The 27,752-nt window shown below is 39.0% G+C and overlaps 3 protein-coding genes across 3 annotated transcripts; 2 read left to right on the forward strand and 1 right to left on the reverse strand.

Moving 5' to 3' along the window:
- The first annotated feature begins 1,857 nt into the window (after positions 1-1,857).
- On the forward strand, positions 1,858-8,582 carry LOC142379230 (OCIA domain-containing protein 1). The gene is made up of 8 exons (XM_075464373.1): positions 1,858-2,060; positions 6,516-6,600; positions 6,991-7,044; positions 7,150-7,197; positions 7,437-7,566; positions 7,719-7,885; positions 8,120-8,281; positions 8,413-8,582. The coding sequence occupies exons 1-8, from the start codon at positions 2,007-2,009 to the stop codon at positions 8,448-8,450; spliced, it is 738 nt and encodes a 245-aa protein (XP_075320488.1). The 5' UTR covers positions 1,858-2,006; the 3' UTR covers positions 8,451-8,582.
- Positions 8,583-8,865: 283 nt separating this feature from the next.
- rhbdd2 (rhomboid domain containing 2) lies at positions 8,866-10,695 on the reverse strand. The gene has a single exon (XM_075464374.1). It carries the CDS (start codon positions 10,397-10,399, stop codon positions 9,419-9,421), a length of 981 nt encoding a protein of 326 aa, XP_075320489.1. The 5' UTR covers positions 10,400-10,695; the 3' UTR covers positions 8,866-9,418.
- Positions 10,696-12,056: 1,361 nt separating this feature from the next.
- chic2 (cysteine-rich hydrophobic domain 2) lies at positions 12,057-19,287 on the forward strand. The gene is made up of 6 exons (XM_075462740.1): positions 12,057-12,396; positions 13,366-13,420; positions 15,063-15,218; positions 15,348-15,404; positions 15,504-15,563; positions 16,604-19,287. Exons 1-6 carry the CDS (start codon positions 12,263-12,265, stop codon positions 16,652-16,654), a joined length of 513 nt encoding a protein of 170 aa, XP_075318855.1. The 5' UTR covers positions 12,057-12,262; the 3' UTR covers positions 16,655-19,287.
- The last annotated feature ends 8,465 nt before the right edge of the window (positions 19,288-27,752 follow it).

Genomic DNA, 27,752 nt, shown 5'->3' on the forward strand with positions numbered 1-27,752 from the left:
TAAGTATCCCATCACACACACCAGCACAAGCCAGACACAAATGATTTGTAGTCTAGCCTCTCCTGTCATGCAGTTAAACTAGATGGCTGATAAATGGAGAAACACTGGATGGAATCCAGCTCTGCGTTTAGGTTTATCAATACATATTAGACTATTCATTATTATGTAATCTATCTTTCCTCTGCCTTTCACTTTAAAGAGCTGCACAGGAAAAACCTAGTCTTACCTTTTTTTTTCTTTTAACTTAAATGCCAGTACACAGAAATCCACTGTTGTCGTTCGTAAGCAGTTTGTGCAACAGCACCACCTAGGCTCCATACAGTGCTACTACAGCATCTACTTTTTTGCAACCTCAACTGACCCAAGAAACATTTTCTTTTACTCTTGCCTTGTGGTTAAAATAGAAATCAAAATAGATTTTTACTCTCTGACCATCACGTGGCAGGTCAAAACAATGACAACACATTCAAAGTCTAATTCATTATGCTGGCTAAGTGTGTCATGTATCTAACATATTCAAAGTAAGCCCTGCATCTTTGGAAGTTTACATTTCTGATGGTTGTATGCAATGTTTGGCCTTCTCAGTTAAGTGCGTTTTTGTCTGGGTTTTTTTCAGCGTCCAACATCAGCTCAGACTCTACAGGCCTCAGTTAGCATGTTAAATGTTAAAGTTCATGACAGTACAATTAGAAAAAGACTGAACAAGTATGGCTTGTTTGGAAAGTGCAACAAAGGGAAAGCTTCTTCTCCCTAAAAAGAACATGACGACACGAATAGGTTTGCAAAGTTGCATTTGAACAGACACCAAGACTTCTGGAACAATGTCCTTTGGACAGACCAGGTTGAAATGCACCTCACCGTATTTGGTGAAAACCAAACACAACATGTTAGCACAAAATTTAATTTTTTTTTTTTTTTTGCAACCACATGACCAGGACACCTTTCAGTCATTTATTCAAACATGAACAACTCTGTTTGCTAAAGTATTCTAAGTATTCTAAGCTAAGCTTATGCAATAGGACAATGATCACACATCATCAGTAGCCACAACAGATTTGCTGAAAAAGAAAAATAATCTAGGGTTTACAAAAGTCTGGTCAAAGTCCAGACCTCAACCTGGTTGAAATACTATGGCTATTTAATCATGCCTGTGCATGAATTATTTCCCACAAACTTAAACAAACTGAAGCAAAGGTGAAAAGAAGAATGGACCATAAAACACTCCACCATTTCTGCCAAATGTTGTTCTACAAGCAAATCCTTCTTCCCTTTTTTGGCTTAGTTTTAATAGTTAGATAAATAATGACACAATGTAAAATGTTGTGTTATTGCTGATCTTTGTAATTATTTTGTAGATTGCATTTCCTCATTTTAAGACCTGTCAGGGACCTGATGACTTTTTAATCTCTTTTTTTTTTTATCAAGTCATCGATGCATAAAACTTTATAAATTAAAAAGTGTGAACTTTCTTTTTCACATGGCATAGGCTTCACTGATAAACAACAAACTTAATGTCAGAAAGCCAATGAGTCCATCGTTATGAATGTATGATTTGGTTTAGTTGCTTTTACACCAGTGACTATGGAATAATACTGTATCATAATGTGATATATATATATCCTATTATATCATGTTATTATATGAACGACAAACAGTAGGGAGGAAGTGGTTCACAAGCTTTTAATTTTCAAAATAAAATAAACCGTTTAGCTATTTTGATTGCGTACGCGGATAAAAACAGAACTGTATCATCATTTCATAAAAAAATGATTGGCCTTAAATTGTTCTTCGTGATTTTTCACTACTGGGGAGTAATAATGACAAGAAGACGCTCATTTTAGAGCACACAAATTTTAAGTTTTATTTCTACTTCCGGGTTACACAAATGTAGCAGCAGAAGCAATGACATTTGTACCAAACATTAAATAAGTCAGTCTGTCGAGTGGCAAACACTTTTGTAATCTACATGCTTTTAAACCACAGTGAGCACTGGCATTGCCGTTAACATGTCGTCTACCAGTACAAGTTTCTCGGAGGAGCGGCAGAGCCAAGCAGCACAGGTAAACACCTCGATAAGTGTGCTTAATCTGAGGTGCTAACGTGTTAGCTAACGTTAGCCACCGTTGACTTTGGATGAAGCGCAGATACAAAAAGACTCACTACACCCTCGTTTAAAATCTTATCAGTCTGAAGGTTGGACTATTTATATTGGTTAAGTTATCTAGTGCCAGTTAACTAACGAAAATTATCATATTTCAGCCAGCTATTGAGTTTCTTCATTATGTATAAAGCGCCGACCTCACATTTTTGTTGCTAAACTTCGTTCTGTAAATGAAATCAAGTTTAATTAACCCACTTTGATGATAGCGTGAATTTTATGGGGGGAAACTGAAAACTACTGCGTAGGTCATGCCCAAGTTAAGCCATCAGTTATCGTTGTTTAACCCGCAGAACCCAAGTATGTAGCCAAATAATGGTCCACCCCATGAAAATAACCGAGGGGAGAAAATATGAGGAACATTTTAAATTGTAATGCTGGCCAGAACACCACCACCACTTATTATTATGCAACTATAAACATTTAGTAGAATTGTCACCTTTGCGAAATGGGGATCTGGTAGAAAAGTATAATTTGAGGCAAAGCCTTTGAATTTGAATGCATGAGATTTCACAAGTGTAATTTATAAAGATGCAGGTGATTGAAGGAATCATTCTGAGAAGGAAAATCTTGAAGTAAGCATCTGATCTAGTAGACTAAAAGCCAACAAATGTCGCACTGCAGTGAATGAGAAGTAGTATTAAAATGTACTCTCAAAAGAGAATCAAATATTGATTTGCCTTTTATGTGCTACTGTACAAACATGTCAGTGCAACAATCACAAATTGACTGAAGAGTTTATTAATACTACATGTAGTCTGAGCCTTTTCCCTCAAATTACGAGACCTAGCAGAATCACAGCCAATAGAGCTACATTAATAGATAACATATTTACAAATTTAATAGACAACACAATAAGTGGATTGTTAGTTCATGACATCAGTGATCATTTACCTGTTTTTGTTGTTTGTGATATCTGCCACATGAAAGTTAAGATTAAAAATAATCCAATTATTAAAAGATTAAGGACGGAAAAATCTATAAATGCATTTAAAGATGAATTATCTAAACAAAACTGGGAGTTAGTATTAAAAGAAAATGACATGGATAAAGCATATGATAATTTTCTGAATATTTTTAAATCATTATATGAGAAAAATTGTCCGAATGTAGAGTTTATTTCTGCAAATAAATATTCTGAAACTCCATGGATCACAAAGGGATTGCAAAATGCCTGTAAAAAAAAAGAATAAGTTATATAGAGACTTCATAAGGCTTAGATCAACTGGGGCAGAAAATAAATACAAGAAATATAAGAACAAATTAACTGCTGTCTTAAGAATAGCAAAACAAGATTATTATAGTAAACAGTTGGATAGAAATAAAAATAATATTAAAGGTATCTGGAATATTTTAAACAGTGTTATTAGAAAAAACTCACAACATGTTAGTTATCCACAACACTTTACAAACAATGGAGATAAACATTTAAATAACATGGAAGAGATAGTTCATAATCTTAATAAATACTTTGTAAGTGTGGGCCCTAAATTGGCTGAGAAAATCCCGCAGCCCACAGGACATGAAATACTAAATGATGTATTAGTTAGAAATCCAGATTCCATGTTTCTCACAGCAGTGGAGGAAAATGAGATCATAGGTATAGTAAATAAATGTGAAAATAAAAGGTCAACTGACTATGATGGCATCGACATGATAATAATTAAGAAGGTGATTGTGGAAATTATTCAACCGCTAACATATATCTGTAACCTGTCAATTCGAACAGGAATATTTCCACAAAAAATGAAAATTGCGAAAGTCATCCCACTACATAAATCTGGGAATAGACATGATTTCACAAATTACAGGCCTGTCTCATTACTTCCACAATTTTCCAAAATTGTGGAAAAAATATTTGTTGTTAGATTAGAAAGATTTATTAGTAAACATCATCTACTGACTGAAAATCAGTATGGATTTAGGCCACAAAGATCCACAGCGATGGCAGTTCTGCATTTAATAGAAGAAGTGACCAGTGCATTAGATAAAAAGAAACATGCTGTTGGGGTATTTATTGATTTTAAAAAAGCATTTGATACAATTGATCGTGACATACTCCTCAGAAAACTTGAGGGTTATGGTCTAAGAGGAGTAGTGTTCCATTGGATGAAAAGTTATCTCAGCAATAGGCAACAATTTGTGCAGTTGGGTGATTTCCAATCCTCATGCTTGGACATTGTTTGTGGTGTTCCCCAGGGCTCAGTATTGGGGCCAAAATTGTTTATTTTGTATATAAATGATATATGGAAGGTCTCCAAGAGACTTAACTTTGTATTATTTGCTGATGACACAAACATCTTTGGTACGGGTGAAAATTTACGACAGCTGTTGCTTGAAATGAATCTAGAGTTATGTAAACTCAAAGAGTGGTTTAATCTTAACAAATTGTCGCTAAATTTAGATAAAACCAAGTTTATGTTATTCGGTAAGTGTAAAGAGAAGAGTGATTTACAAATAAAAATTGATAATATGACTGTGGAGAGAGTGACTGAAATCCGGTTTTTGGGAGTATTGATTCAAAATAAGATCTGTTGGAAACCTCATATAAAATATGTCCAATCTAAAATTGCAAGAAGTATTGCAGTTCTTTCTAATGCTAGAAAATATCTAAACTCCTCTGCCCTAAATATTCTGTACTGTTCACTTATCTTACCATATCTAAGTTACTGTGTGGAAGTTTGGGGCAACACTTACAGAACATCACTTCAACCATTATGCACATTACAGAAAAGAGCCATTCATTTAGTTCACAAGGCTGATTTTTATTGTCATACCCACAATCTATTCATCCATTCTTATTTACTGAAACTCACTGATTTGGTAGAGTTTCAAACTGCACAGATTATGTATAAAGTCAGAAACAAAACATTGCCAGAAAATAAAATTATTTTCTGATAGAGTGGGGGGATATGATTATAGAGAAAACCTCAACTTCAGAACTTTGAAGGCTCGAACAACAATGAAAAGAATGTGCATTTCTGGTGTTGGTGTGAAGATCTGGAATAAACTCTCTAAAGAGCTGAAGCAAAGTCCAAGCATGAGCTATTTTAAGAAAGGTCTCAAAATGGTTATTATTCAAAGGTATAAGGAAGAACAAGGGGGATGATCCTGGCTGGGAATTAAAACTCTATGTATGATTTCAGCAAGTGTGTGCAGGTCTGTGCATGTGTGGGTAAATGTATATAGGTCTGTAAATAGTTGTGTATTATTTTCGTATATAAGCAGACGGGTGTGTATATGGGTGTATGTATGTATATGTGTGTATAGGTGTATGTATAGGTGAACATGTATATATGAATGTGTACATATGTATATGTGTGTGTATGTAGTACTTTCATCTTCTGAGGAAATATAACTATAATTATTATTTCATGTTGTCAGAAAGGATATTGGAAACTGAAAATAATGTGATAAATTACTACTGGAAAAGGGGTATGATTATATAAGTTATACTTCATCATACTCCTTTTCAGACTCATAATCACCGATGTGATGTGTCTTAAAGAAATTTATTTATAATTTATTATGTACTTTGTGTTTACTTGGCACTGACCGGTGAAATGTTTTGTCTGAAATAAATTACTATCATCATCATCATCATCATCATCATCAAAGATGAATAAAGAAATTGGGGTGATGGTTTTTATATATGAACTCCATATACATCCCTTTTTGTAATATGTGTGACAAGTCTGCATACTAAGTAGGCATTTTCTGATATCTCAGAGTTTATGTGACGTTAACACAACTTTCACATCAACTTTTGAAGATCAGAGGAGCAGTGTGTGGCAGTTAGCGCCATCTAGCGGTGATGTTGCAGATTGTAACCAGCAGAGTACAGAGACGGTGATCGCTAAAAAGTAAAACCTGACACTACAGGATTCTTTTAGCCAATATGATTTTCAAGATTAGAAAAAAAAAATCTTTATTGTCATTGTTTATTAAGTCTCCAGCGATGTGTTTCACAAACTAGCAACAGTATAAACAATTGAATCTGAGCTGATCTACTGGACGACACCGTTGCTGGATTACTTCAAGGCGCTTTTTTATCTGCATTGTGTTCTGTTGTATAAACTTATTGTGCTTGTATGATATTTGCTAATCAAATATTGATTTGCCTTTTATGTGCTACTGTACAAACATGTCAGTGCAACAAGTAACAAAAAAACGGAATAGTTTTGTATTTTTACATAATTGTACACAGATGAAAATATGGCTTTTAATATTTTATAGCATCTCTACGAATAGATCCACTTACATCCTACACACTACAGCTTTAAAGTTTCACTCCACTAGATAATTGTTTGTTAGAATAGTTGGAGAGAAAATATCACGGCTTATGTGTTATCTGCAGATGCCAATGGGTGTGGACTACATCCCCACAGAGGAAGAGAAGAGGGTGTTGAGAGAGTGCAACCAGGAGAGCTTCTTTTACAGATGTAAGTTTTTGTCTTGCACACACGGGTCAGGGTGAATACTTAGTTCAATCCAAAACATACAGAGTCCGTCAGTGGCAATACACAAAGAAACTTTTCGAGGCCACGTTTTACAACATTAAGCAAACAAATGACTATTTTTGCCATGTGTTATAGTTAAGGCAGAGCAGCCTTTTGTTGTCGGAGTGAAGCTCGTCTGTGTTGACTCTTTGTATTTATTCTTACTTCCTGCGCAAAAATGAACTAAAAGATGCACACAAAATAGCTCAAATGTCCAAACAAGTTGTGTCTTGTCCACTCACTCCAGTAAGACAGGCTTCCCACCATGGCCACTAAAAGATTCTGTAAATTCTAAAGAATAAGTTGCAGTCTGATGGTTTGCTTTCTTCACAGCGGTGCCCTTCTCCGTGGTCACTATGGCTATAACTCAAGCCCTTGTTGCCAGAGGTAACCTATATTCTTGCATATTGTTGAGCAATCAACACCCTATTTGTAGCTTAACTTTGACAACTGTTGAGCTTTAAACGGACACAAATCTGTTTCAATTTGTAGGGGCTCTGTCCGCATCTCCAAGGTTTGGATCTCTACCTAAAGTGGCCTGTAAGTTCATGATTTTATATCTGGGAAATCTTTTTTTTTTTTTTTTTTTTCAAAACTGCAGCCTCTAGAACATTTTATGCGTCTCACACCAGTTTGGTAAAACCTTATAACATATTTTATGAGAGTTGGAGTTAGTGCAGGACCGCTTGGCAGTATTAGTCCAAAGAAAGTTGAGTTTTGTTTTTTTTCCTGAACACTCTGTAATAAAATGTCATTTTTGAGTACATTTGACCCTACAGTTGCTGGTTTCTGTGGTTACCTGGCTGGGAAATTGTCATACATGAAGACATGTCAGGAGAAGTTCAAGAGGCTGGAGAGCTCCCCTCTGGGAGAAATTCTCAGACAGAGGGCAGGAATGCCTCCACAATCGTGAGTCGCGCACACACCAGAAATCGGTCCCATTAAATACTGGCCTGTTGTGACACACCATGTTTGTTTGGCAAACCTTTGGATGACGGTCTCTGTTAACCACAGTCCCTTTAGCCCTATGCTGTTTGTCTGCTTTCCCCTCCCAATTGCAGTGCTGCCCAGTCAGAGCTTAGTGACCCAAACGCCCAGTCGTATCACTCCATGTTCAAGTCCGAAGAAGGCCGGAGCTCCATGTCCAGCAACAGCAAAGATGATGGATTTGGCTATAATCCTGAGTCGCCTATCCAAATGGGCAAGACGGATGACTACAGTGCCCCAGGTACCACATAGAGACATGTACTCACACTGAACCATAGGACACTAATATTATGTGTATTTTTAAAACGACTATTGGAGTGATATAAGCACGGGCTATACAAGTTATAAGGCTTTCAAGTGGGCGTGAGGTAAAGATCGAGATTTTGCTATTGGCCTAAACGATGATAGCAGCTGAGAGAGATTTTTTTTTAACCTATTCTGAGCCACACCGGATAATCTTCTCTGTCATCATCAGCCCAGTCATATATGGACGACGAGGAGCCCAAGAGGAAGGCCACCCTCTATGAAAACCTTAGGCTCAAAAACAGGGAGAACTACGAGGTTACTCTCATTCAGAAGGCCGACACAATGCTCAAAGCAACGCCGCAGAGAGAGCCAGAAAGGCCCAAGAAAGACGGTAAGCTGCAACTGCGGAGATGTGCATTACTTAAGATGGTCGAGGAAAAGTAGAGGGAAATATTCAAGTTAATTTATTGCTTTTCAATGAAACTTGTAAAGGACTTTTATTTCCACTCTCTTACATTGCAGTTAAGAAGAACGCCTACGGAGATGCGTGGGACGAATGAGTCCTTATTAACTGAAGATGTGATGTGTGCTATGGTGTCACTGATAACGTGGGACGAAGGACCTCGGTGACAGCTTTTCATGTAGCTGTGTGACATTCTATCCATGTGAATAAAACCAAAACTGCTTGATGACTGAAGTGTTGTTGCTTTGACACTATTTTGAATGTAGAATCCCTCCTAAACTTTCCTCAAGGCATTGATTAAACCCAGTAAAACCTCAGTAATCTATTTATCAAAATAAATTTTTTCTAATTCCATGAAAGTAATCAACTCCGTGCCTTAAAATGGTTTAGATATAACTACATGTTTTGTTTACCTTTAATTATACATGGATTGATGAATGTGCAAATGAGCCCTGCTAATTTTACTCGTGTTTCGTCTTATTTGGCGTGTAACAAAAACATGGACGTGTTAACAAGGTAAAAAAAATCTTCATTTTAATGGAATTCGCAACACTAAAGTCAGCAAATGAGAAAACAACATTTAAGCAACATTTTACCCCACTTGGAGTACAGATCTAAGCATTCAAAAGGGGTCTGCTTGCTGGCAGTGCGGTTCGTACCCTTTTGCTACCAAGACATAAGCACAACTGAAGAACTATTTACTTGATAACAGCTGAACTTACTGATATTGTGGAATGAAAAATATCAAAAGTCTATATTTTAGGGGCATACCATGTAATGCCCACTGGATTTACTTATGAATCAACTGTTTTAGCTAGGAACTACTTGTCTTTTACTACAGTAGAAATATTTTTTTTTTAAAAAGGTAGAATTTTTCAGTGTATAAAAGGCAGCCATAACTGATGACACTTAGAAAAGAAAATCCTCATTACAAAAGTAACCAAATATTCTTTCACTTTAAATATGGCAAAATTCATATATGATGCTACAAATGATGCTACCACAGGCGCTTCATAACAGTGTAATACAGAGAAGTCTGGCAGGTAATCCAACAAATGAGCACAGCTACTGTTGCTGGCCATGACTGTGGTTGCAGCTGTGGCTAAAACTCTGCTCTGTAAAGTGTCCGTGAGTGTGCCCGAAGTTCTGTGCTGAGAGATGTCCGTGTAGATTGTGAGGTGGTGCACAACTGGACAAAGAGCTGCTCACGTTTGGCCAGCCTTCATATGTCGCGGCGGTGGCATCAGCAGTGTTAACGCTGGAAACTGGAGCGTAAGCTTGGACTGGATAAGACCCAGGCGTGGGATTTATTTGTGGAAGCAGGGTCTTCCTCCTCTCTTCTGCGGAGGCAGGGATAAACATGCCACCACTGATGCTCCTCAACAACCTGAATGGCATCATCTTCTCCAGAACTCCAGCCCTGGTCTCAGAAACTTCGACAAGGGAGAACCATCCTTTCCCATACATCCAACCAAACAGGATCCCAATGACATTGCAGGGCAGTACGCTGTGGGGGATCAGGGCAGTGCAGATTATGAGGAGTACCCAAGGGAGGACAATGGTAGGGAAGTTGACTCCACACAGAAAAGCTTTGGTCGTCTTTGTGTGCAAGGTCGTCAGAGCCACACAGGCCAGAGTCACAGGAAGCAAACCCTCGGCTTGGCTCTGCATGCCGACATCCTGCAGGACATCCAAGAAACTGTAAAACAAGCCTGTTGTGGAGGACAGCAGGAGGAACAGGAACACGAAGCGCACCGTGCCAACACCTTTCTCCACACTGCCACACAAAAACAGCACGGCTGCGACGTTCAGGAGAAGCTGCGCCAAAGTCTGGTGGTAGAAGGGATACATAAAGAGCCTGTGGACATGTCCACTTTGGAAAACACTCGCACCTATGCTGAGGATGCCTCGAGTGACGTTAAAATATGTGTGGACGCCAAACACAACACAAGACAGTAGGACCACTCCGAGAACCCCGCTCGTGAGAACAGGAGTAACGTCTTTGAAAACAAAAAAGATTTTCTTCAGGTTCTCAGTCGATATCATCTTGAGAAACAACTTGTAACGTCCACGGATTGCAAGGTAGGGCACAAGTTTAATAAGTTTTACCAAACTGAATCATCTGCGTCCATACTTCCGGAACAGGAAGTATTCCCATCTTCAGACCGCTTTGAGCTGGTAGCTAATGTGAGCCTCTCGGGTTGAAGGAGCTCTAAAGAGCAACATAAACGATTTATAGTCAACAGTGCAATAATTTCATGATAACTCTTAACAATTGTTCAACTGACTTCCTTAACAGAACCGGAAAAGTTTAGCTTTCGACGTAAAATAAACTTCCCATTAAAAGTTTCAAAATAAGACTCTGTGACGCAGAGTTGCGAAATGTTGATTGCAATTTAATCATACTAGTGTATCAAATAATCGTATATAGACATCTAAGCTCTATTTAAATCAGAAATTCGTATACAAATATATATGAATTTATGGCAGGATCAAGAGGAAGGCTTAATAAAACTTACCCTAACAACGCTAATGTTCTAATTTGAAGGAAGTGTTACCACACGTCCGCTTTTCTTCTTCTTCAGTTCATATCCTGCTCATATGACAAAAGTTTTGCTAAAATGAGACAAGGGAAGAATTAATATCCATTTATGTTCTTCTTCTCATCGTTTTCACTCGTTTTCTTCCTTCACTAACATTAATAGTAATAATGTAATAATAATGTAATAAAGTAATGTAAGAGTATTTAAATATATTTACCCAAGGTTACACTTGCAAAAAAAAAAAATTGTACAAATAGTTAAGGATTGCTTTCAATTTTTCAACCCCTTCAAAATACACCAACAACAAAAACAAACAAACAAAGCTTGTAAGGAATATTTGATCATTTAATCCGAGTTTTGGGGACAGAAAGTAATAGTAATGGATATAAAAAGTTTTTTAACTGCTTCTATTCTAAGGTGCAATACTTCAACATTTTGAGCTCGTCAAAAGTTAGATGACAGCTTTTATTTTCTTCACAAACTGACCTTACTTTAAAACTCACCTTATTTCTGCTTGGATCAAGTATATTATCTTCACCACCCAGATTAATATCTCAGTAGGTTTTTATTAACTTAGATTTTTGCCCATCAAACCAACGATTATTATGAGCTATTGCCATCTTCTTTTATTTGCAAACACATTAAGGGCCAGAAAACGAGCACTATATAGATCAAAATGATTCACGAGAAACAAACAAACAAGACGCTGACAAATAAAACCGTGGAGAAGCTTCAGAGAATATATTTTTTAAATAATTGTATTATAATATTTAATGATATATGCTTCATCACCAAATGTAGACATTTTTAAATCCAGATTAAAGACATTTCTGTTCTCATGTGTCTATGCATGAAATATCTTTTAACTTATCTAGACTGTTGCTTGTTTTTAAATTCATTTAAATCATTTTATTTGTTTCTCTTTATATTCTTTTATGTATTTTTAATGCTTCTTACACTCCCTGCTGCAATGCTTTTATTTTATGTAAAGCACTTTGAATTGTTTGTACATGAAATGTGCTATTTAAATAAATTTGATTTGATTTGATTTGATTTGATCACGCATTAAATATTAATAATAAATATAAAAATTGTAAAAAATATATATATATTTAATTAAAATTAGAGCACGTAAGTTCGTCTGTCCCCCTTCCGGTGACGTACGGTTACTGCGGCGGATGTTGATGTTTTGTTTCGGAGCTTGTAGGATGATGTGAACTACCTGGTCTTTTTTTTTTCCTTGTGGTCATTCTCTCCATTCTGTCTGTGTGTTTTTGTCTTATTTTTCTCGGTAAGGTTTTCACTGTTCGGCGGCATCGTGTCTCTCCCGGTGTCTCTGCCGGGAAGCGCGAGACCGAGTCGTGCGATGATGGAGGACTTTGATGAGATCTACGAAGAGGAGGAGGAGGAAGAAGAGGACGAAGACAGGGCCGCGGAAGAACAGCTACTCAAGTACGCTCCGGACCCGGTGGTGGTGAGAGGGTCCGGCCACGTCACTGTGTAAGCACACCGAGAAGTTAGCGGGGATATGGAGAGAAGTTTGTCTTTGTCGAGGAAAGAGTAGCGGCCGCGGTTGCTCACTGTTTTAGCCGCCGCCTGGTGACCTAGCGAAGTCAGCTAGCTGCTAACTCAACAGTAGGCTAAGTGGGCGAGCAAATATGGCCCTTTATAGTGGTCTGATACAAACTGACCTGTTGGGAATCTAACACGTAATGAGTAATGATGTTATTTTTGCCACTGTCAAGTCCAGGTAAGAAGACACTAGGTATCTGGAGGCACTAATTCCAGACTACGTTACAAACCCGCACGCGCATGCGCGTGGTACAGAAAGCTAAAGGCAAGATACTGGTTTGAAATAAAGCAACGAAACTGAAAGCATAAGACACTTTTGTAGAGAGAGTTTAGTAAGGCTCGCATCGTTCAGTTCAGTACAGATTTTGTTCCGATTATTCAGTCCCTAATAACCCGATTGATAGATGAAAAAGAGTCTCTGTCCAGAGGGGACTGAGCAACTTTGGTATTCAAAATGCAGTAGTGAGTGTTCTGGAAAGGCTGCTGCCTCTATTCATGCAATTCAAGAAGGTGCTGGATCAGGGTGATCTAAAAATCCAAGTTTCTGCCATGGACGTGAGATATATATATATCACATATTAATGCAGTATTTAAATTAAATTAATTAATTGTCTCAGAAAATGTAATTATTTGGTTCCCTGTGTAGATAGGTGTTAGCAGTTCAAATTAATCTCTTTCCTGATTTGATTGATTAATAATTATGGCTGTATTGTAGTTACAGATGTGTCTAACATGACTGTATTGAGGCCATCTGATGTAATTGTACATCTCAGAAGTGTCTGTACTGGTGGATATTAAATCTGTGCAAAATTAATAATATCTTGAATGCTGGTGGGGTTTGCAGTTGTATCTTTGATTGAATAGAGTGAAATGTTTTTGTTTCCTTTTACCCCACAGGTTTGGACTTAGTAACAAATTTGAGTCCGAATTTCCTTCAGCACTTACAGGAAAGGTGAGTGTTGTTATACTACAGATCAAATGAACAGTTGCAAAATGAGCCACGTTTGCTGGAAAATAAGATGTGCTTTTTAATGCATAAGACACTGCTGTAGCCACTTTTATGTGGACTTGTGAAACCTGTGGGATTTCTATAACAACTCCTCAGAGGCCCAGGAGAGACGAGGGCCTAATATGTTGTTTGATTGTTAGGCCGCCAACCTCCGAAAGCTTGAAAATAAGCACTTTCTCTAACATTATCTGGCACATGATAGGAGCCAACCCCTGCATGTCATCTGGTCTTCTGGCTTTACTGTTAGCTCACCTCTCAGCAGTTCCCAGCAGGCTTTCCCCAGTAAAGATTTGAAAAAGTTTCGGATTGTAATTCCCCTTCATGCTCACTCCTTCTTGAATAAACAGTTTCTTTTTACATTCTGCTACTTTTTAAGAAATTAGAAAAGGAAGTGTATTGTAATCGTAGAATTTCGCGAAAGTCCCATTTCTCACATTGTCACGAGTGGATAGACGGAGGATAATGTATTGATCCCATGGCTGTTGGGGCATCTGTAGCTGCTTCGATTTCACTCTTCATCGACCCCCGCATGTCGAAGTGTCCTTGAGCAAGACACTTCACCTAACATTTCTTCCGATGCTATCATCGGTGTATGAATGTGTGTAATAGAGAAAAGAGCGCCGTGCTGCCTGAAACGCTTGATTCTCTGTAAGTACATTCATCATCAAAGAGTGTATAGGTTTATCTGACCGATCGTGGACAAACTGTAACACCATATCGAGACTTTGGCCTGTGTTTGGGCTCCCCCAACATGACGTGTCCCAAGTTTAAGTGGTTTGCAGAAAGCATTATACAAGAACCACGATGAAGAAATTGTTTCTGGGTGTCTTGCATTGCAGGCACTCTCTGTCCTTGCCACACACAGAGACACACACACACACACATACACATTTATCTGCTGCGCCTTCTCTGCGGTATTTTTATAACAATGTAATTGCTATCTCTGGCATGTCTCCTGTTTATGGCAGCTTTAACAAATAACAAGCTACTTTGTTGCCGTAGCTTGCTTCCAGCATAGCCAAATGTTGTCCTGTGTTGCGTTTGAGAAGCCCTAACTCGGTTTATTATTTCTTTTCATCAACTACAAAAAGATCAAGTCTACAGTCGGAGGATTTTAAAAAAGACTCTCCAAAACTTGGGACTCTTTTCTATATTGACTCCGACTTGATTTTGCAAAATCAGCGTCGACTGGTGGCGTGATCACTGGGGAGTGATTGGGAATGCTCTGAGATGTCTGTTTCTGGGTTGGTTTTGCAATAACCTAGCTTTACTTCTCAGAAAATCGCCACACATCCTGTTTACATCCTGTCAGTATCTGTACTGTTTGTGACATATTTACAGTAGCTTGATAAATACATATTTAAAAAACTAACCAGTATGTGGCATGTACAGTTTAGTCTAATGAGACCTGAAGCCTCCTCCACAGCACACACATGCAGGAACACACACGTCGCATTCGCTTTTCACGAGTTCATTCCTTGTGACACCTACTGCGTTTTGTTTTTTTTCTCTGTAAAGAACGCACATAAATGTGATGTTAAAGCTGAAACTGTGTTGGAGTTGTAAGGCTGTGGGCTTCATTCAGGTGGCACCAGAGGAATTCAAAGCCAGTATCAACCGTGTGAACAGCTGCCTGAGGAAGACGCTCCCGGTGAACGTGCGCTGGCTCCTGTGCGGCTGCCTCTGCTGCTGTTGCACTTTGGGATTCAGCTTGTGGCCCGTCATCTGCCTCAGCAAAAGAGTGAGAAAACCCGCCACACTGTCCTCCGCCCTCTAATGCGTCCCAGACTGAATGGTGTCGCAAATAGCGGCGGCATCCCAAGAGGTTCGATAACAGGAGAAACTGATATGACTTTTTTTTTACTTCCAGACGAGAAGATCGATAGAGAAGCTTTTGGAGTGGGAAAACAGTAGACTTTACCACAAGGTGAGCGGTCAATATCTTGATAGATACTCAGTGATTGATCGTGAACCTTGTTGAGATTAATACAGCGTTTGCCTGATTGTGGTTGCCCTCTATTTGCAGCTGTGTTTGCATTGGAAACTTAGCAAAAGAAAGTGTGAATCCAACAACATGATGGAATATGTAAGTATATGTCGTGAGCTCTGTATCTTGTGTTGGAACCTCAAACAAACAACCGAATTAGTTATTATATATTATGTTGTATATAATGACAATTCACAATGTTTCCTCTCACCTTCACTGACACACAACATGGAGGTGATAACTATTTTATCACACTGTACAACACTGTGCAGTGAACAGGGTCCATAGGTGGTATTATGTGTTAAAAGTATGAAATTAATTTATTTCATTAACTAATCAAATAAGTAAATAAGTCAAATTTATTTATAAAGCACATGTATGTACAGTTCATACTGAGCAAAGTGCCATATAGATGGCTACAAAAAGATGAAACGTGTGTGTATATTTTACTTATGTGGTTTAAAATCTAATTTTCTCCTTAACTTCGACCACAGCTTTATACAAGAGGCATCTTTTATCTGCCAGAATGAGAAGTCTGACCGTAGTTATGCTCATAAAAAGGAAGACTATCTATTTCTGTAAAAATCTGGCATGTTAAATGTAACTTTAAAAAAGTGTTTGGGGGAGGGGTTTCTGAGAGGAAGCATTTAGATTAATGTTTTGAAGTGGGTTTAAAGGTGCTCTGTGTCGCTGTCAAGAGATCTGAGCATTTAGATCTGCAGGATGTGTTTTAGGAGGAGGCAGTAGTCATGGCCCTGGAAATCGGGGCATCAAAGTTTGTAAAAAGTGAGCCAAATGAGGCCAAAATGAAATTCATTTCAATTTAAAAAGTAATTAATCCCGGAAGGAAAACAACTTTGCTTTTATTCCTTTTACGATTAAAATAAAGTGATAACTTGTTTTTGGTCATTTCATTTTCTTTTTTAATAAGGAAACAAAAGATATTAAAATCGAAAGCTGAGGGGAAAAAATCTTTGGCACATTGATTCACACGGTGGCCGAGCAGGAAATGAAAAGTGGCAACAACATTTGTTGGAACAATGTAGGAAAACCACTTGAAACTGTGTCCTGCACCATGTACCATTGAAACACTATTCCCTGACTTCATGCTAAGAGTCTGTTTCTTTTCCCACTTGCAGGTAATCCTAATAGAGTTCCTACCTAAGATCCCCATCTTCAGACCGGATTAGCCCGACCCGCAGCTGAGCTCAGACTTCGCTGCTGCGCGGCTCTGTCGCAGAATCCCGGTGGCTGAGTAACTGCTCCCCTTGAAATATTCCAATGTTCGTGTTTACATTGGTCCTTCCCCTTTTTTCTTTCTTAACCCCACACAGACCTTATCTACATCTTTGTTTACAAATTCAAATGTCCCACGCAGTGTTTTTGGAATGAATTCAACGTCGAACTTTGACCACATGGTCAGACTGGTGCGCCATGAAACTACTGATGACTTGCACCAGTTCATGGGATGTAAGGGGAGAAGCAACCGTGGGCAGTGTTATGGATTTTGGAACGAACACCTGAGACTGGACACTCCGATTGAGTTTTGTGTGAAAAACAACTGGAATCTATTGTCACTTTTATGTCCCGTGACCTAAGCACATGGCACAGACAGACCATGATAAAAACAAACACTTTCATATATCACATCCTGTCAACTTCACCTGCAAAAAAAATAAAAAATACACCCCAGTGCTTTCTGAACAGTTGGAATGGTGCTCTGGATCCGTACAAGAGGCCGTGGAAGCAACACTAGATAGAACAAAGGAGCCTTCATCCAAATCAACATTGTAGCGGACCGACTCGTCTTACCGCAGCCTGTGGCCACAATGGCTGAACTCTGATGTCGCTCTTCAGCCACCAAACGGTGACAATCGAGCGCTCTGACTACACTGTCAGTGTGTGTTAATGGCTGTTTGAGCCACACAGTTCACCTTATGGGGGTCCAGGTGATGGACTGGCTGCCTGGAAACCCCTTGAGTGGCAGTGGATCAACCAAGTTGAGAAGACAGCCACATGAAGAGAGAATTTTTAATTTTTTTTAAATAATCCAGATTTTTTTTTACCGTCTTGGTGAAAGAGAGACAGTTTTTGTTTGCAGTACTCTGTGTGTGTGTGTGTGTGTGTGTGTGTGTTTGTGCGGGCGTCAAAGAGAGAAACAAGCGAAAAGAAAAAAAACAGACAAATCGTACATGAAGACGAACTCTCTTCAGTCTGTTAAGCAGGGGCTCTTTGGAATATTTCTTTGCCATAACCAATCTTTTTTTTAAAAGAAATTCCATGATTGTTTCGTTTTCAGCCGTGGTCACGTGTCAACGCTGAAGCACACAGTTACTGCGTCCTTCACTCCTTGACATGGCCCGTCTCATTTAACTGCTAACCTCGGATTACTCATGAGTGAGGACGTTCGTCAGGAGAAACCGATGTTCTCTTTATGCTCCCGGCTTTGGGTTCTCTAAGAGAACGAAGTGGTCTCTGTAAGGTCGCTCACCGAGACGCAGGATTACAAAATTTGGCCCAGAGCCGAACCAGACTCCAAAATCAGGAGCAGTGGATGCAAAGTTGCACAAATCGGTGTCGACAAACGCTTTTGCTGCTCAGGCCTGCTGCCAACTTTTCCTTTTTTTAAATCTGACAGGGAAGCTTTGCTTTAAGAAATAAACATTCTCTTTAACAGACTAGCTGCTCAGTGACGAACCAGAGAAGGTTTGCAGCTCGCTGGTGAACAAGCAGCACTGAGCTTCTTAAGATGGAGGCGTTTCCATCAGCAGTTTGCGGACCGGAGAGCAGAACAAGCTGGACATGACACAAAGTTTGCGACCCCAACTCTAAAAGATAACAGGCTGATTCATGGAGTCTTGAGTAAAAAGAGTTGTCGATTAAGTTTCCTAGCCAATAGCCTTGCTTCATGATGAGGATTAGTTGTTTTTTTGTTTGTATGTTTGTTTTAAAGGCTGCTTCCATGTTGTAAATGTGAAAACATGAAGCACGTGTCATTTTGATTTGATACATTTAACATTTTAAAGGAACAGTGACGCCTTTGCGGAGTACGGTCTACGTTTAGTTTGTTCCTACTCTGTCTGCACACCTGTGTCCGAACATCCAAATACGGAGACTTTAGATTATGTGAGTCAAGAATTTGAAAAAAAAAAAAAAAAAAAAAAGCCATCTTGTTTCGGGTCACTCAGCCCGGGTGATTGCGTCGGTGGCACTCAGGGGAGATAGATACAAAATGTAGCGTTTGCAGAAACCTCACCGTCAGGTATGTTCCAAAGTTACACCAGGGTGTCGAGTAGAATACACAAACCACACGTTGCTTGAATAGTTGCGGGGAGGTGGGGATGTGTTTGGTTCAGAGAAGCAACCGCCACTCTTTCTCATGCGTCTGCTCAGACTGCGATGGAAGCACACGGACCCACACAGACAGATGTAGTGTTAGTTTGTGCGTTAACAGACCAAACGTCACTCGGTTGACGCTGATTTGCCTTTTGGTTCCTCTGTCACTTTTCTACGTATTTGATTGGGCTCTGCTCTGTGTGAACCACAGCACGAGGCCGTATGCATTTACTTGTGGTATGTTTGTGCGTCTGTGCACGATGTGTGCAGATGCAAACGTTCTTCTGAAATCTGACTGATTGAATCCTGCACAGAAAATGAATCCTTTTTTTTATATATATATATATATATATATATATAAATAATCTTGAGTGTTCTGTATGTGCAAGTGTGTGTGTGTGTGTGAGGGAGAGAAATGTGTAGATGACTCACGAGCAGATGTATGTACAGTAATAAACTATCAATAAACAAGGTTATGGGCAGCCTCCTTTGTGCCACGGTATCGTTTTTAGTTTGACTGTTCGGCTTTTCTTCTTGTGGGTAAAAGGTGTCAAAAGACTTTGAATCACTGCTGTGTACCAAAGGCTTTCAGGTTTGCTGCCGTAGTCTGGAGGATGTTCACCACAAGCTTAAAAACAGTTTTTTTTTTTTTTTAGTTCCTTCCCGGGGAGTTGTGTACTGAGTATGAGGGAGGTGACAACCTCTTAACTCTTTCGGTGCTATTGACGTCTGTAGACGTCAATTTAAAAAAAAACACTGACTACCAAAGACGTCTATAGACGTCAATTGCGTTTTTAACGGAGCGGGCTGGGGGACAATCTAGCGGAGTTTGTCACTAAATCTTAGGCTTGTAAACACTAAACAGAGAATATACTGGCAAAATTACCCGCAAGGTGGCAGCAGTGCCACTTTGCACAAAAAAAGAAAAAGCGTGTTTTCTCCGTTTTTTGGGTCAAACAGCTGTTTTTGGTGAAACCAACCTATGTTCTACTGTCTATTACTAAAGGACTGAAAATGGTAGAAACAAACTTTTTTTTCTTGATGAAAGAAGAGAGTCTACTCTTTCGTTTGGTAATTTCGGTGTGTACATAGTCATAAGACACTTTTCTGTGGGTCTTGGAAAATCAGTCAAAATACTGTAAAACACTTGGCAGTATGGGTCTCTCTGCACTGAAAATGGCTGGCAGCCAATGAGTTAACAAATGCACATCCCAACAGGCCGCATGAACTGACAGAAAAATCCAAACTCGTGTGTTTAAATATTCTCTTGTATGAAATAAAAGCGACATGTGAGATTAACTGAATTTTAAGTCAGAATCGCACAAAAAAAAATGGGTGGATGTTACATTTCAGTGTTGGAGGAATGCTGAACACAAAAAAAAAATCATTAGATGTGTCCCTTAGCTCTTTGCAGTCGTTTGAAGTATCAGGCTTTGTTTTTTTTTCCCAGACTCTGACTCTTTTTAACACCACCTGTACAGTGTTTTTCTCAGACCAGACCTAAGATCCTTTCCAGACTCAGATATACCAAACATACCATTCAGTACAAAACAGGGACTGCTGTCTTTATACTTTCAGAATTCTGAATTTGAAACAGCTACATGTTGTATAACGACGATAAAAGGTCAGCAAAGGGACCCAATGCTGTGAGGGGCCTGATTGTTTTCTCTGCTAATTCGAGTGACCCGACCCGAACACTTCTTAACCGACCCAAAGCCAATAAATTAAGGGGAAACCTTTCTGATCCAGCAGATCTGTGAATGCTTTCTGTCAATATGTAAAAATCCAGAATGGTATTAAACAAGCCGATAATTGAAGATTCGGCCTAGATGGTTTTTTTGTGATTTTACATGGATATTTATATTAATTTCTTTAGTTTTACAGTTCATAAACAATATAACAGCAGTCTGCCTCATATCGAGTAAGGGGAAAAAAACAACTCCTGACCTTGCAAAGTTTAAAGAGACGTGACTCAGCAGTTGTATCTAGTCTGAGCCAACCAACATTAAAGTCTCATCTCAGATATGATATCATTTCCCAGTTATTCACGGGGATTAAAGTAAATCTCTCCATTTTCTTCACGTAGAAGCCCTCTGCAATTGTTGTTTTTTTTTCACTTCTTGACCTTTAAATACTTCTTTTACTTAATTATAATCTCTCGCATCGTTGCCTGCACTGCAGCCAATGGAATTGTGTCTGTTTCACGTTTCTTTTTGGCAACTTTTCACATAGAAACCGGGCAACTGAGCCCAACGTCAAGTCATTGTTTTCGCCAATAACTTTACAAAATATTTGTTATTCCAGAACGTGACTTCTACCAAACTCATAGCTCTAAAACACACACACACACACACACACAGCTTGATTTGATTTTGTTGCAAAGCATCCACCATTTGGTCTGTGTTTGAGAAAATATTCACAGGATGGGCTTGTACCAGGATTTCTTCGGAAAAGAACTTGTCCATGGGAGAGGTAGCAGATAATGCCGGGGCTTAGAAATAAGCGATCATCAATGACATTGTGACATTGTGTATGAGCCAGAAACAGAACAGTGACACACTCACAAGTTATTGTTTTGAAAAGGGTCTAAACTGTGTTTCTTCAGGAGGGGGAACCCCTTTGTCGAATGAGGCCAGGGTCACATAGTAGTTCCATTGAAATCTGTACATATCATTGTTTTTAAAATGTAAATTGTCCACACAGTTTTGGAAAGAAATATCTTAGTTGAATTTTCTAAATCCTTCAGATGTTTACTTGGTGTTGTCATCATTATAGTATCTAACTGAAACACGAACCTTCCTGCCATACACAAGGAAACGTGTCTTTTCAATAATAATTTGACAAGTGGGACTTTTTCTTTTCTTGACCTAGATGATAATGCAAATTCTCCACTTGCAGGATGCCTCTCGTATAAATACTGCCTTAAAACTGAAACCCAACTGCAGTCATTGCCCTTACGAAATGCAAAGAGAAATCTGACTCTATGTGATGGCCACAGCTATTTGATAAATCCATAAAGTCTGCACGACACGCTCCTGGCAGGTCATTTCAATTTATCAGTGAACAGTTTTCTGTTGTAAAGCTTGTCTTGTTCTGCCCTGAGAAGGTTAATCTGCCCACGAGGGGATTCAAAGCTTAGATCTATACGTGCACGGGCACTGCCTGTAAATATATTCGAACAGCACATTTTGAAAATGTTAAACTGTCCGACCCAATTTATCAAGAATTGCTGTTTTTCCCTGGTGCCCTCATTATGAAACAAAGACGTTAGATGATGATAAATTGATTCATTAGTTAATTAGACCATCCACATAACATAAAACAAATATGAGACAGAAGTACAACGTCTTGCTTCTTTTACATCCTGCATCTTTATTTTAGAGGAGCGGTCTTCCCAGACACTCGCATGGCATTTCTCACGTGACACTGTTAGTTCATCCATTCCTCTGTAAGGCTGGAGACCGTGTCGATCATCTCCATAAAGCCTTTTGCACTTCTGAGCATCTTGTCCATTTGGTCCCAATGTTCAGAGTCCATGCTGTTGAAGCCACTCATTAGATCAACAACAGTTCCTTCTTCGGAAAGAGATGGATCCGGGCAAAAACCTGAGAAGTGGAGAACTGAGTGTTTTTATCTGTCTTTTTGATGTGTTTTTTCAAAAAATAGGATGGAATAAGCATTGATAATTGACTTTGTTTCAGTGTTATCACAGGTAAGTTTTAGGAAGGAGTGTGAAAAGCTTTACGTTTTAGATGCTTGTGTAAAATGAATGTGATTTGTTTTATGAATAATCTATATTCAATGTGTAATTTGCTTTCTTTGCTCCAAGCAACAGAGAAAACGCAAACTATTTGTTGCAGCTGCTGCTCAAATGAAAAAGCACTGTCCTTACTGGTTTCCTCACTGGTAAAACTTCAGGTATATATTACTTTTTACCTGAAAACTGCATATTTACCATTCAACCTAAAGGAATGTGCTTTTTTGGTTCTGTAACCTGATTAAGTGCTTGTACCTTTTTCTGGATCGAGGACGGTAGCTGGTGGTAAGTTCAGACATTCCAGCTGCTTAGAAAACTCCTGCAGTTCAGCAGCAGACACCTTGGGTCTCCGACCTGAAAGGCAAAAAAGGACTCATGCAGGCCCCTTCAGGTGATTTAAGTGCTGAAAATACAAGGACCTTACTAATGCTGGAGGCATTGCAGTTGGGACGGTAATGTTGGTCTGTCCACGTGTTGAAATGATGCAAAGCAATGGATTAACCGATCATCAGTATGTGTGAACACCTCTCTAAAAGAAGAAGTTTCGGCACTGCTTCATCTGGGGCATTCAGGGGTGTTGTTGCGGCCGAACAATCTGGGAGGGGTTACAGGGCCTCCTCCAAAAACATTTGGAGTTCATCATTGAACGGGCCTCAGTTAGCATTTTAAATGTTAAAGTTCACGCCAGTACAATTAGAAAAAAACATGTTTGGAAGAGTTGTGGGGAGAAAGTCTATTCTCTCTAAAAGAAAACATATGGCAGCATAGTTCAGGTTTGTAAAGTTACTTCTGAACAAACCAAAACAATGTCCTTTGGAAAGTTAAGACCAGAGTGGAGATGTTTGGTCATGATGTACGTATCGCTTTTGGTGGAAACCAATCGCAGCCTATCAGCACAATCACCTCATACTAATTGTTCAGCACCGTGGTGGAGGCATGGTGATCTGGGCTTGTTTTGCAGCCCTGGAAACCTTGCAGTCATTTAATCAACCATGAACTCTGTATTCTAGAGTCAAATGTGAGTCCATCTGCTGTGATTGGTTCATGCAACAGGACACCAAGCAAAGTTGCACATCTACAAACAGAATCTGTGAAAAAGAAAATAATCAAGGTGTTGCAATGGTCCAGTCAAAGTCCAGACCTCAACCTGATTGTAACTCTGTAGCGGGACTTTAACAGAGCTGTGTATGAACTAATGCCTGCAAACTACAATGAACTGAATGGTTGTAAAGAAGAGTGGGCAAAAAATTCTGACACAACGATGAGAGAGACAACATCAGAGTAAACGATGACTTCAAGTTATTGATGCTTAAGGTGGCTCTACAAGATAATCATGGGGTGTACTTTTTTTTTCACACTGATCCTGGATTTTGGCCTGGTTCTAAGAATATAAGAAATGACACAGTGTTGTTGGTTGAAGTGCTGAGTCAAGTCCAAAAGGCTTTGGAGCCACTGGTTAAATTTGTTTTTGTTGTTGTTGTTATTCTCAGCTCAGTTTAATCAAATAAAAGATAACTCTAGCAGAGAAGAAGCATAAAGTCGAGCAAAAAGAAAAAAAGTTGAATACCTCAAAACTGAGCTGAAGAGGATTTCTAAACTAAATTACTTTCCACTGCAGCCAAAACATGGCAAGGTAGCCTAATATCTGCCAAGTGGCTTTATTTGACTTGTCGGGTATCCAAGTTACTGAACTAGATGAAAAGGAATAAGGATTCTTTTTTAATTTGTGTGAACTGTCTTGGTTTGTTTGTTCTTACTTAGGAGCTGCAGACCATGGTATGAGCTTCTCCCAAAAGTGAAGTTTGAGTAGAAAACCATGCAGTCGGGACAGCCAGTGTTCAGCAGAGCAGAAATGGACGGGTAGGGTTTCACTGGAGATACATGTATACATACACAATATATTCAAAAGACTTGTTAGGACAGAAAGTTCAGATCCGATAGCGTGTTAAATGGTCAGCAATGGTCTCTCACCCATATGAAAAGTGTTGTTTTCCAGAGTCCAGTTGGATGTAAGACTGAAGCAAAGGCCAATCCTTCATCAAGAAAAAAGAAGAATTTATCTTTTTTTTTTGGATCCATCAGTTTGTACTCATGGTAGCACATAGTCTAAGAAATAACTTTAAGAACTGTCGGTTTGAAATTACATCTTAATATTCTCAGAACAGGTGAGGACATTTATCTGGTTAGCAGCAGTAATGTTCACCCAGCCGGTTTCAATAAACATCTTTGTCAGCACTTTGGATCCGGGCACATCTGTGCCCTCTGCTATGTACGTCCATTTTCCAAGCAGCTGCAACAGATGGGGTGTTTCTCAGTCAAATGAGGTGTCACATCGATGATTGATATGAAAAATAAAAATATGAGTGAAGAACGTCTTACCTGATCCCTTCCTTGGACTTCAAGACGTTTGGTCAGACTTTCGCAGTTGGTCACAGGAGCCGAGTGTCCAAGGGACAGAAGACTGAACACAGCCAGAGCAACATGAACAAACTCCATGGTGGCTCGCCTGCTAATTGTGTATGCTCGGGGTTCACGGCTCAACCCACATGAACTGACACAGACCGTGGTTGTTTACTTTAGTGTTGCAATGCTCAAGGAGATTTAAAAAATTAAAAAAAAAACATCGGTATAAGACAAAAAATTATCCCACATCCTCCTGACACTGCCATGAGCCCATCTGCCACTTATGTTAGGTGGATAACATTTTCAAATTGTGAAACTGAAGTGAGTAAAAAAAAGTCCGGCTCATCGTGGGCCAGGATCCATTTCTCTCTGCATCCTCACACATCATGTATTTTGGGCAGATGGGAAATATAATTTAATGCTGTTAAACAAACTGAATCTTTACATCTTTACTTTGGCCACATTCTTCAGAGAGATGCATGACTCTTAAATGTAACCCTTTAAATGGCCTTGGCAGTAGAGTAAAGCAAGGGGACCAGGGAAATGCCCGTTCAGAATGTTTCTGTGGAGGACCAGTTTCAGCCTGCAGCTGTGCGTGTGTGCCACTGTTCTGTTTCTGGCTCATATTACACACATGAACACGTTATTGTGTTAAAAGGGCCTAAACAGGGTTTCTTCAGGAGGAGGAGCCCTTGTCGAATGAGGCCAGGGTCACATAGTAGTTCTTGAGAAGAACACAGTTCCAATGAAATCTTTACATAGTTCTGAAAATGTCAATTGTCCACACAGTTTTGGAAAGAAGTATCACAGTTGAATTTTCTACATGCTTCAGATGTTTACTTGGTCTTGTCATCATTATTAGTATCTAACTGACAGTTCAGGAAACACGAACCTTTTCTTTTTCCATACTGAATTATCTGCTGCATTAGTTTGTATTCTAATTAGACAACCTCATAGTTACAGTCAAACCAAAAAAAAACCCAACCAAGCCCAGCAGAGTCACTGGCTGGTCATCCTGCTGTGAAAGCTTAGTCAGAAACACACAAAACTCTTTCTTACAGAGAGTGACAGTGATTTGGTGGTGAACTATTCAGATTTGTAATTTGGGTGAAGCAGAGAGTGAGGAAATTTGGCAAAAATAACTCGTCTTCATGCAGCATCGTAGGATAATAATTTGGCAAATGGACTTTTCTTTTATATAATAAAGTGACAATGCAAATATTTTACTTGTAAGGTGCTTCTCAACTGTAGTCATTCCCATTACAAAATGCAGTTCTCAGTAAAGAATTCTCTAGATCACCATCATGTTAAACAAACATGACACAGAACTACAGCGGTCATGGAGATGGATACATATGCACGTGCCAATTTTCTGTTTTTTATATATATTTTTCTCATTTCATTTCACCAACTTAGACCATTTTGTGCAGATCCACCACATAAAATAAGATTAAAAAACATTTAAATTACAGGTTGGAATGTAAAAAAAAAATAGGCAAAAAGCCTTTTGCAAGCCACTGTATGTTAGTAGTGAAGCCTGTCTCCACAATCATAGCCATCAGCTTCTAAGGGCGTGAAAACGTCTGCAATTGTGGATACTTTATGTATTTTTATTTTGGATAACATATTTCTTTGATATTTTGAAAAAGATTACCTTTTGTTTAGACCGTCGTGAGACAGGTTAGTTTTACCCTGCTGATGATGTGTTGTTGCACATCTCAATAACTTACAAAAACTGGGAAGTGAAGTTCTGTTTAATGACAATTTGTTGTGGAACTAAGGAGAAAGTAATCAGTATGATATTTCGGTTCACATAAAGGTTCTTTAAACATGAGACATTAGAGTAGCTAATCAGTATGATGCAACACTTTAATTGAAGGTACAAAAAAAATAATGAACAGGTAAAGAGTCAGTAATCAGTAAGAAATCAATGTCCTTATTTGATAATCTTGATATGATGATGTAATACAGGACTACCAGTCTTTTTGCTAATATATGATCCTACTTTGCAAACTATTAAAGAAGTATTAAGAAATACCTAATTATCAACTAACCAGATGTTCCTGATTAGTTACTGCATTTTTTTTAAGTCACGAATGAAGCTTCTGCATATCTTATTGTGAGGTGTTAGATATCCCTAATGTTTCTGGTGTGTGTTTATATTTCATCCCATTAAGCTTGTTTTTAGCCACAGTCGATATTAACTTGAGCAAGAACACTTTTTTTGAGGATCATTAGATGGTATAAATTGATCACCGGCTCTATACCAACAGATTCTGACAGAGTAAACCACAAAGTGAAGGTCATGGCAATGAAAGCATCCTGAACAACACTGGAAAATTCTATAAAGCCTGAAGGCATGATGCATGTCCCACGTCTCCCCCCAAACAGAGTCAGCTGTCTGCTGAAGCAGGAGACATATCCGGCCAGTCATATTGTTTCACCAACGTTTGTGCATAGTTGAGATCCCCTACAGTTTCAGCTGTAAGGTGGCAGAAATCAGACATATTTTTTTTGTGATTAATCAAGATAACATAGAAATCATGATATAATGCTGCACTACCAGAAGGGACCCGAGAGAGGTATAAGGGATGTTAAAGTAGACCAAAAAAAAAGACCTGAGTGGGTGAGGCAGGGAATACAGACCACGGCTCTGATATGACTTGAACTGTTTCTTTGCAAGCTTTGAGGCAACGCAGCAGTCCTCAGTCAGACCACCTCAGCAGGAATCTGTTCCCAGCACCCACACTCTCACTTTAAAGGAGTACAAAGTCAGAACAGTGTTCCGGTGT

The sequence above is a fragment of the Odontesthes bonariensis genome, chromosome 4, assembly GCF_027942865.1.
Source record: "Odontesthes bonariensis isolate fOdoBon6 chromosome 4, fOdoBon6.hap1, whole genome shotgun sequence".
Taxonomy (NCBI): domain Eukaryota; kingdom Metazoa; phylum Chordata; class Actinopteri; order Atheriniformes; family Atherinopsidae; genus Odontesthes; species Odontesthes bonariensis.

Excerpts from the sequence above, each read along its gene's own strand:
- LOC142379230 (XM_075464373.1), top strand. The coding sequence starts at position 2,007 with ATGTCGTCTACCAGTACAAGTTTCTCGGAGGAGCGGCAGAGCCAAGCA. Across the intron at positions 7,567-7,718 it reads GCAGGAATGCCTCCACAATC|TGCTGCCCAGTCAGAGCTTA; the intron begins GTGAGTCGCGCA and ends TCCCAATTGCAG. Across the intron at positions 7,886-8,119 it reads GGATGACTACAGTGCCCCAG|CCCAGTCATATATGGACGAC; the intron begins GTACCACATAGA and ends TGTCATCATCAG.
- rhbdd2 (XM_075464374.1), bottom strand. The coding sequence starts at position 10,399 with ATGATATCGACTGAGAACCTGAAGAAAATCTTTTTTGTTTTCAAAGAC.
- chic2 (XM_075462740.1), top strand. The coding sequence starts at position 12,263 with ATGATGGAGGACTTTGATGAGATCTACGAAGAGGAGGAGGAGGAAGAA. Across the intron at positions 12,397-13,365 it reads GGGTCCGGCCACGTCACTGT|GTTTGGACTTAGTAACAAAT; the intron begins GTAAGCACACCG and ends TTTACCCCACAG. Across the intron at positions 13,421-15,062 it reads CTTCAGCACTTACAGGAAAG|GTGGCACCAGAGGAATTCAA; the intron begins GTGAGTGTTGTT and ends GGCTTCATTCAG.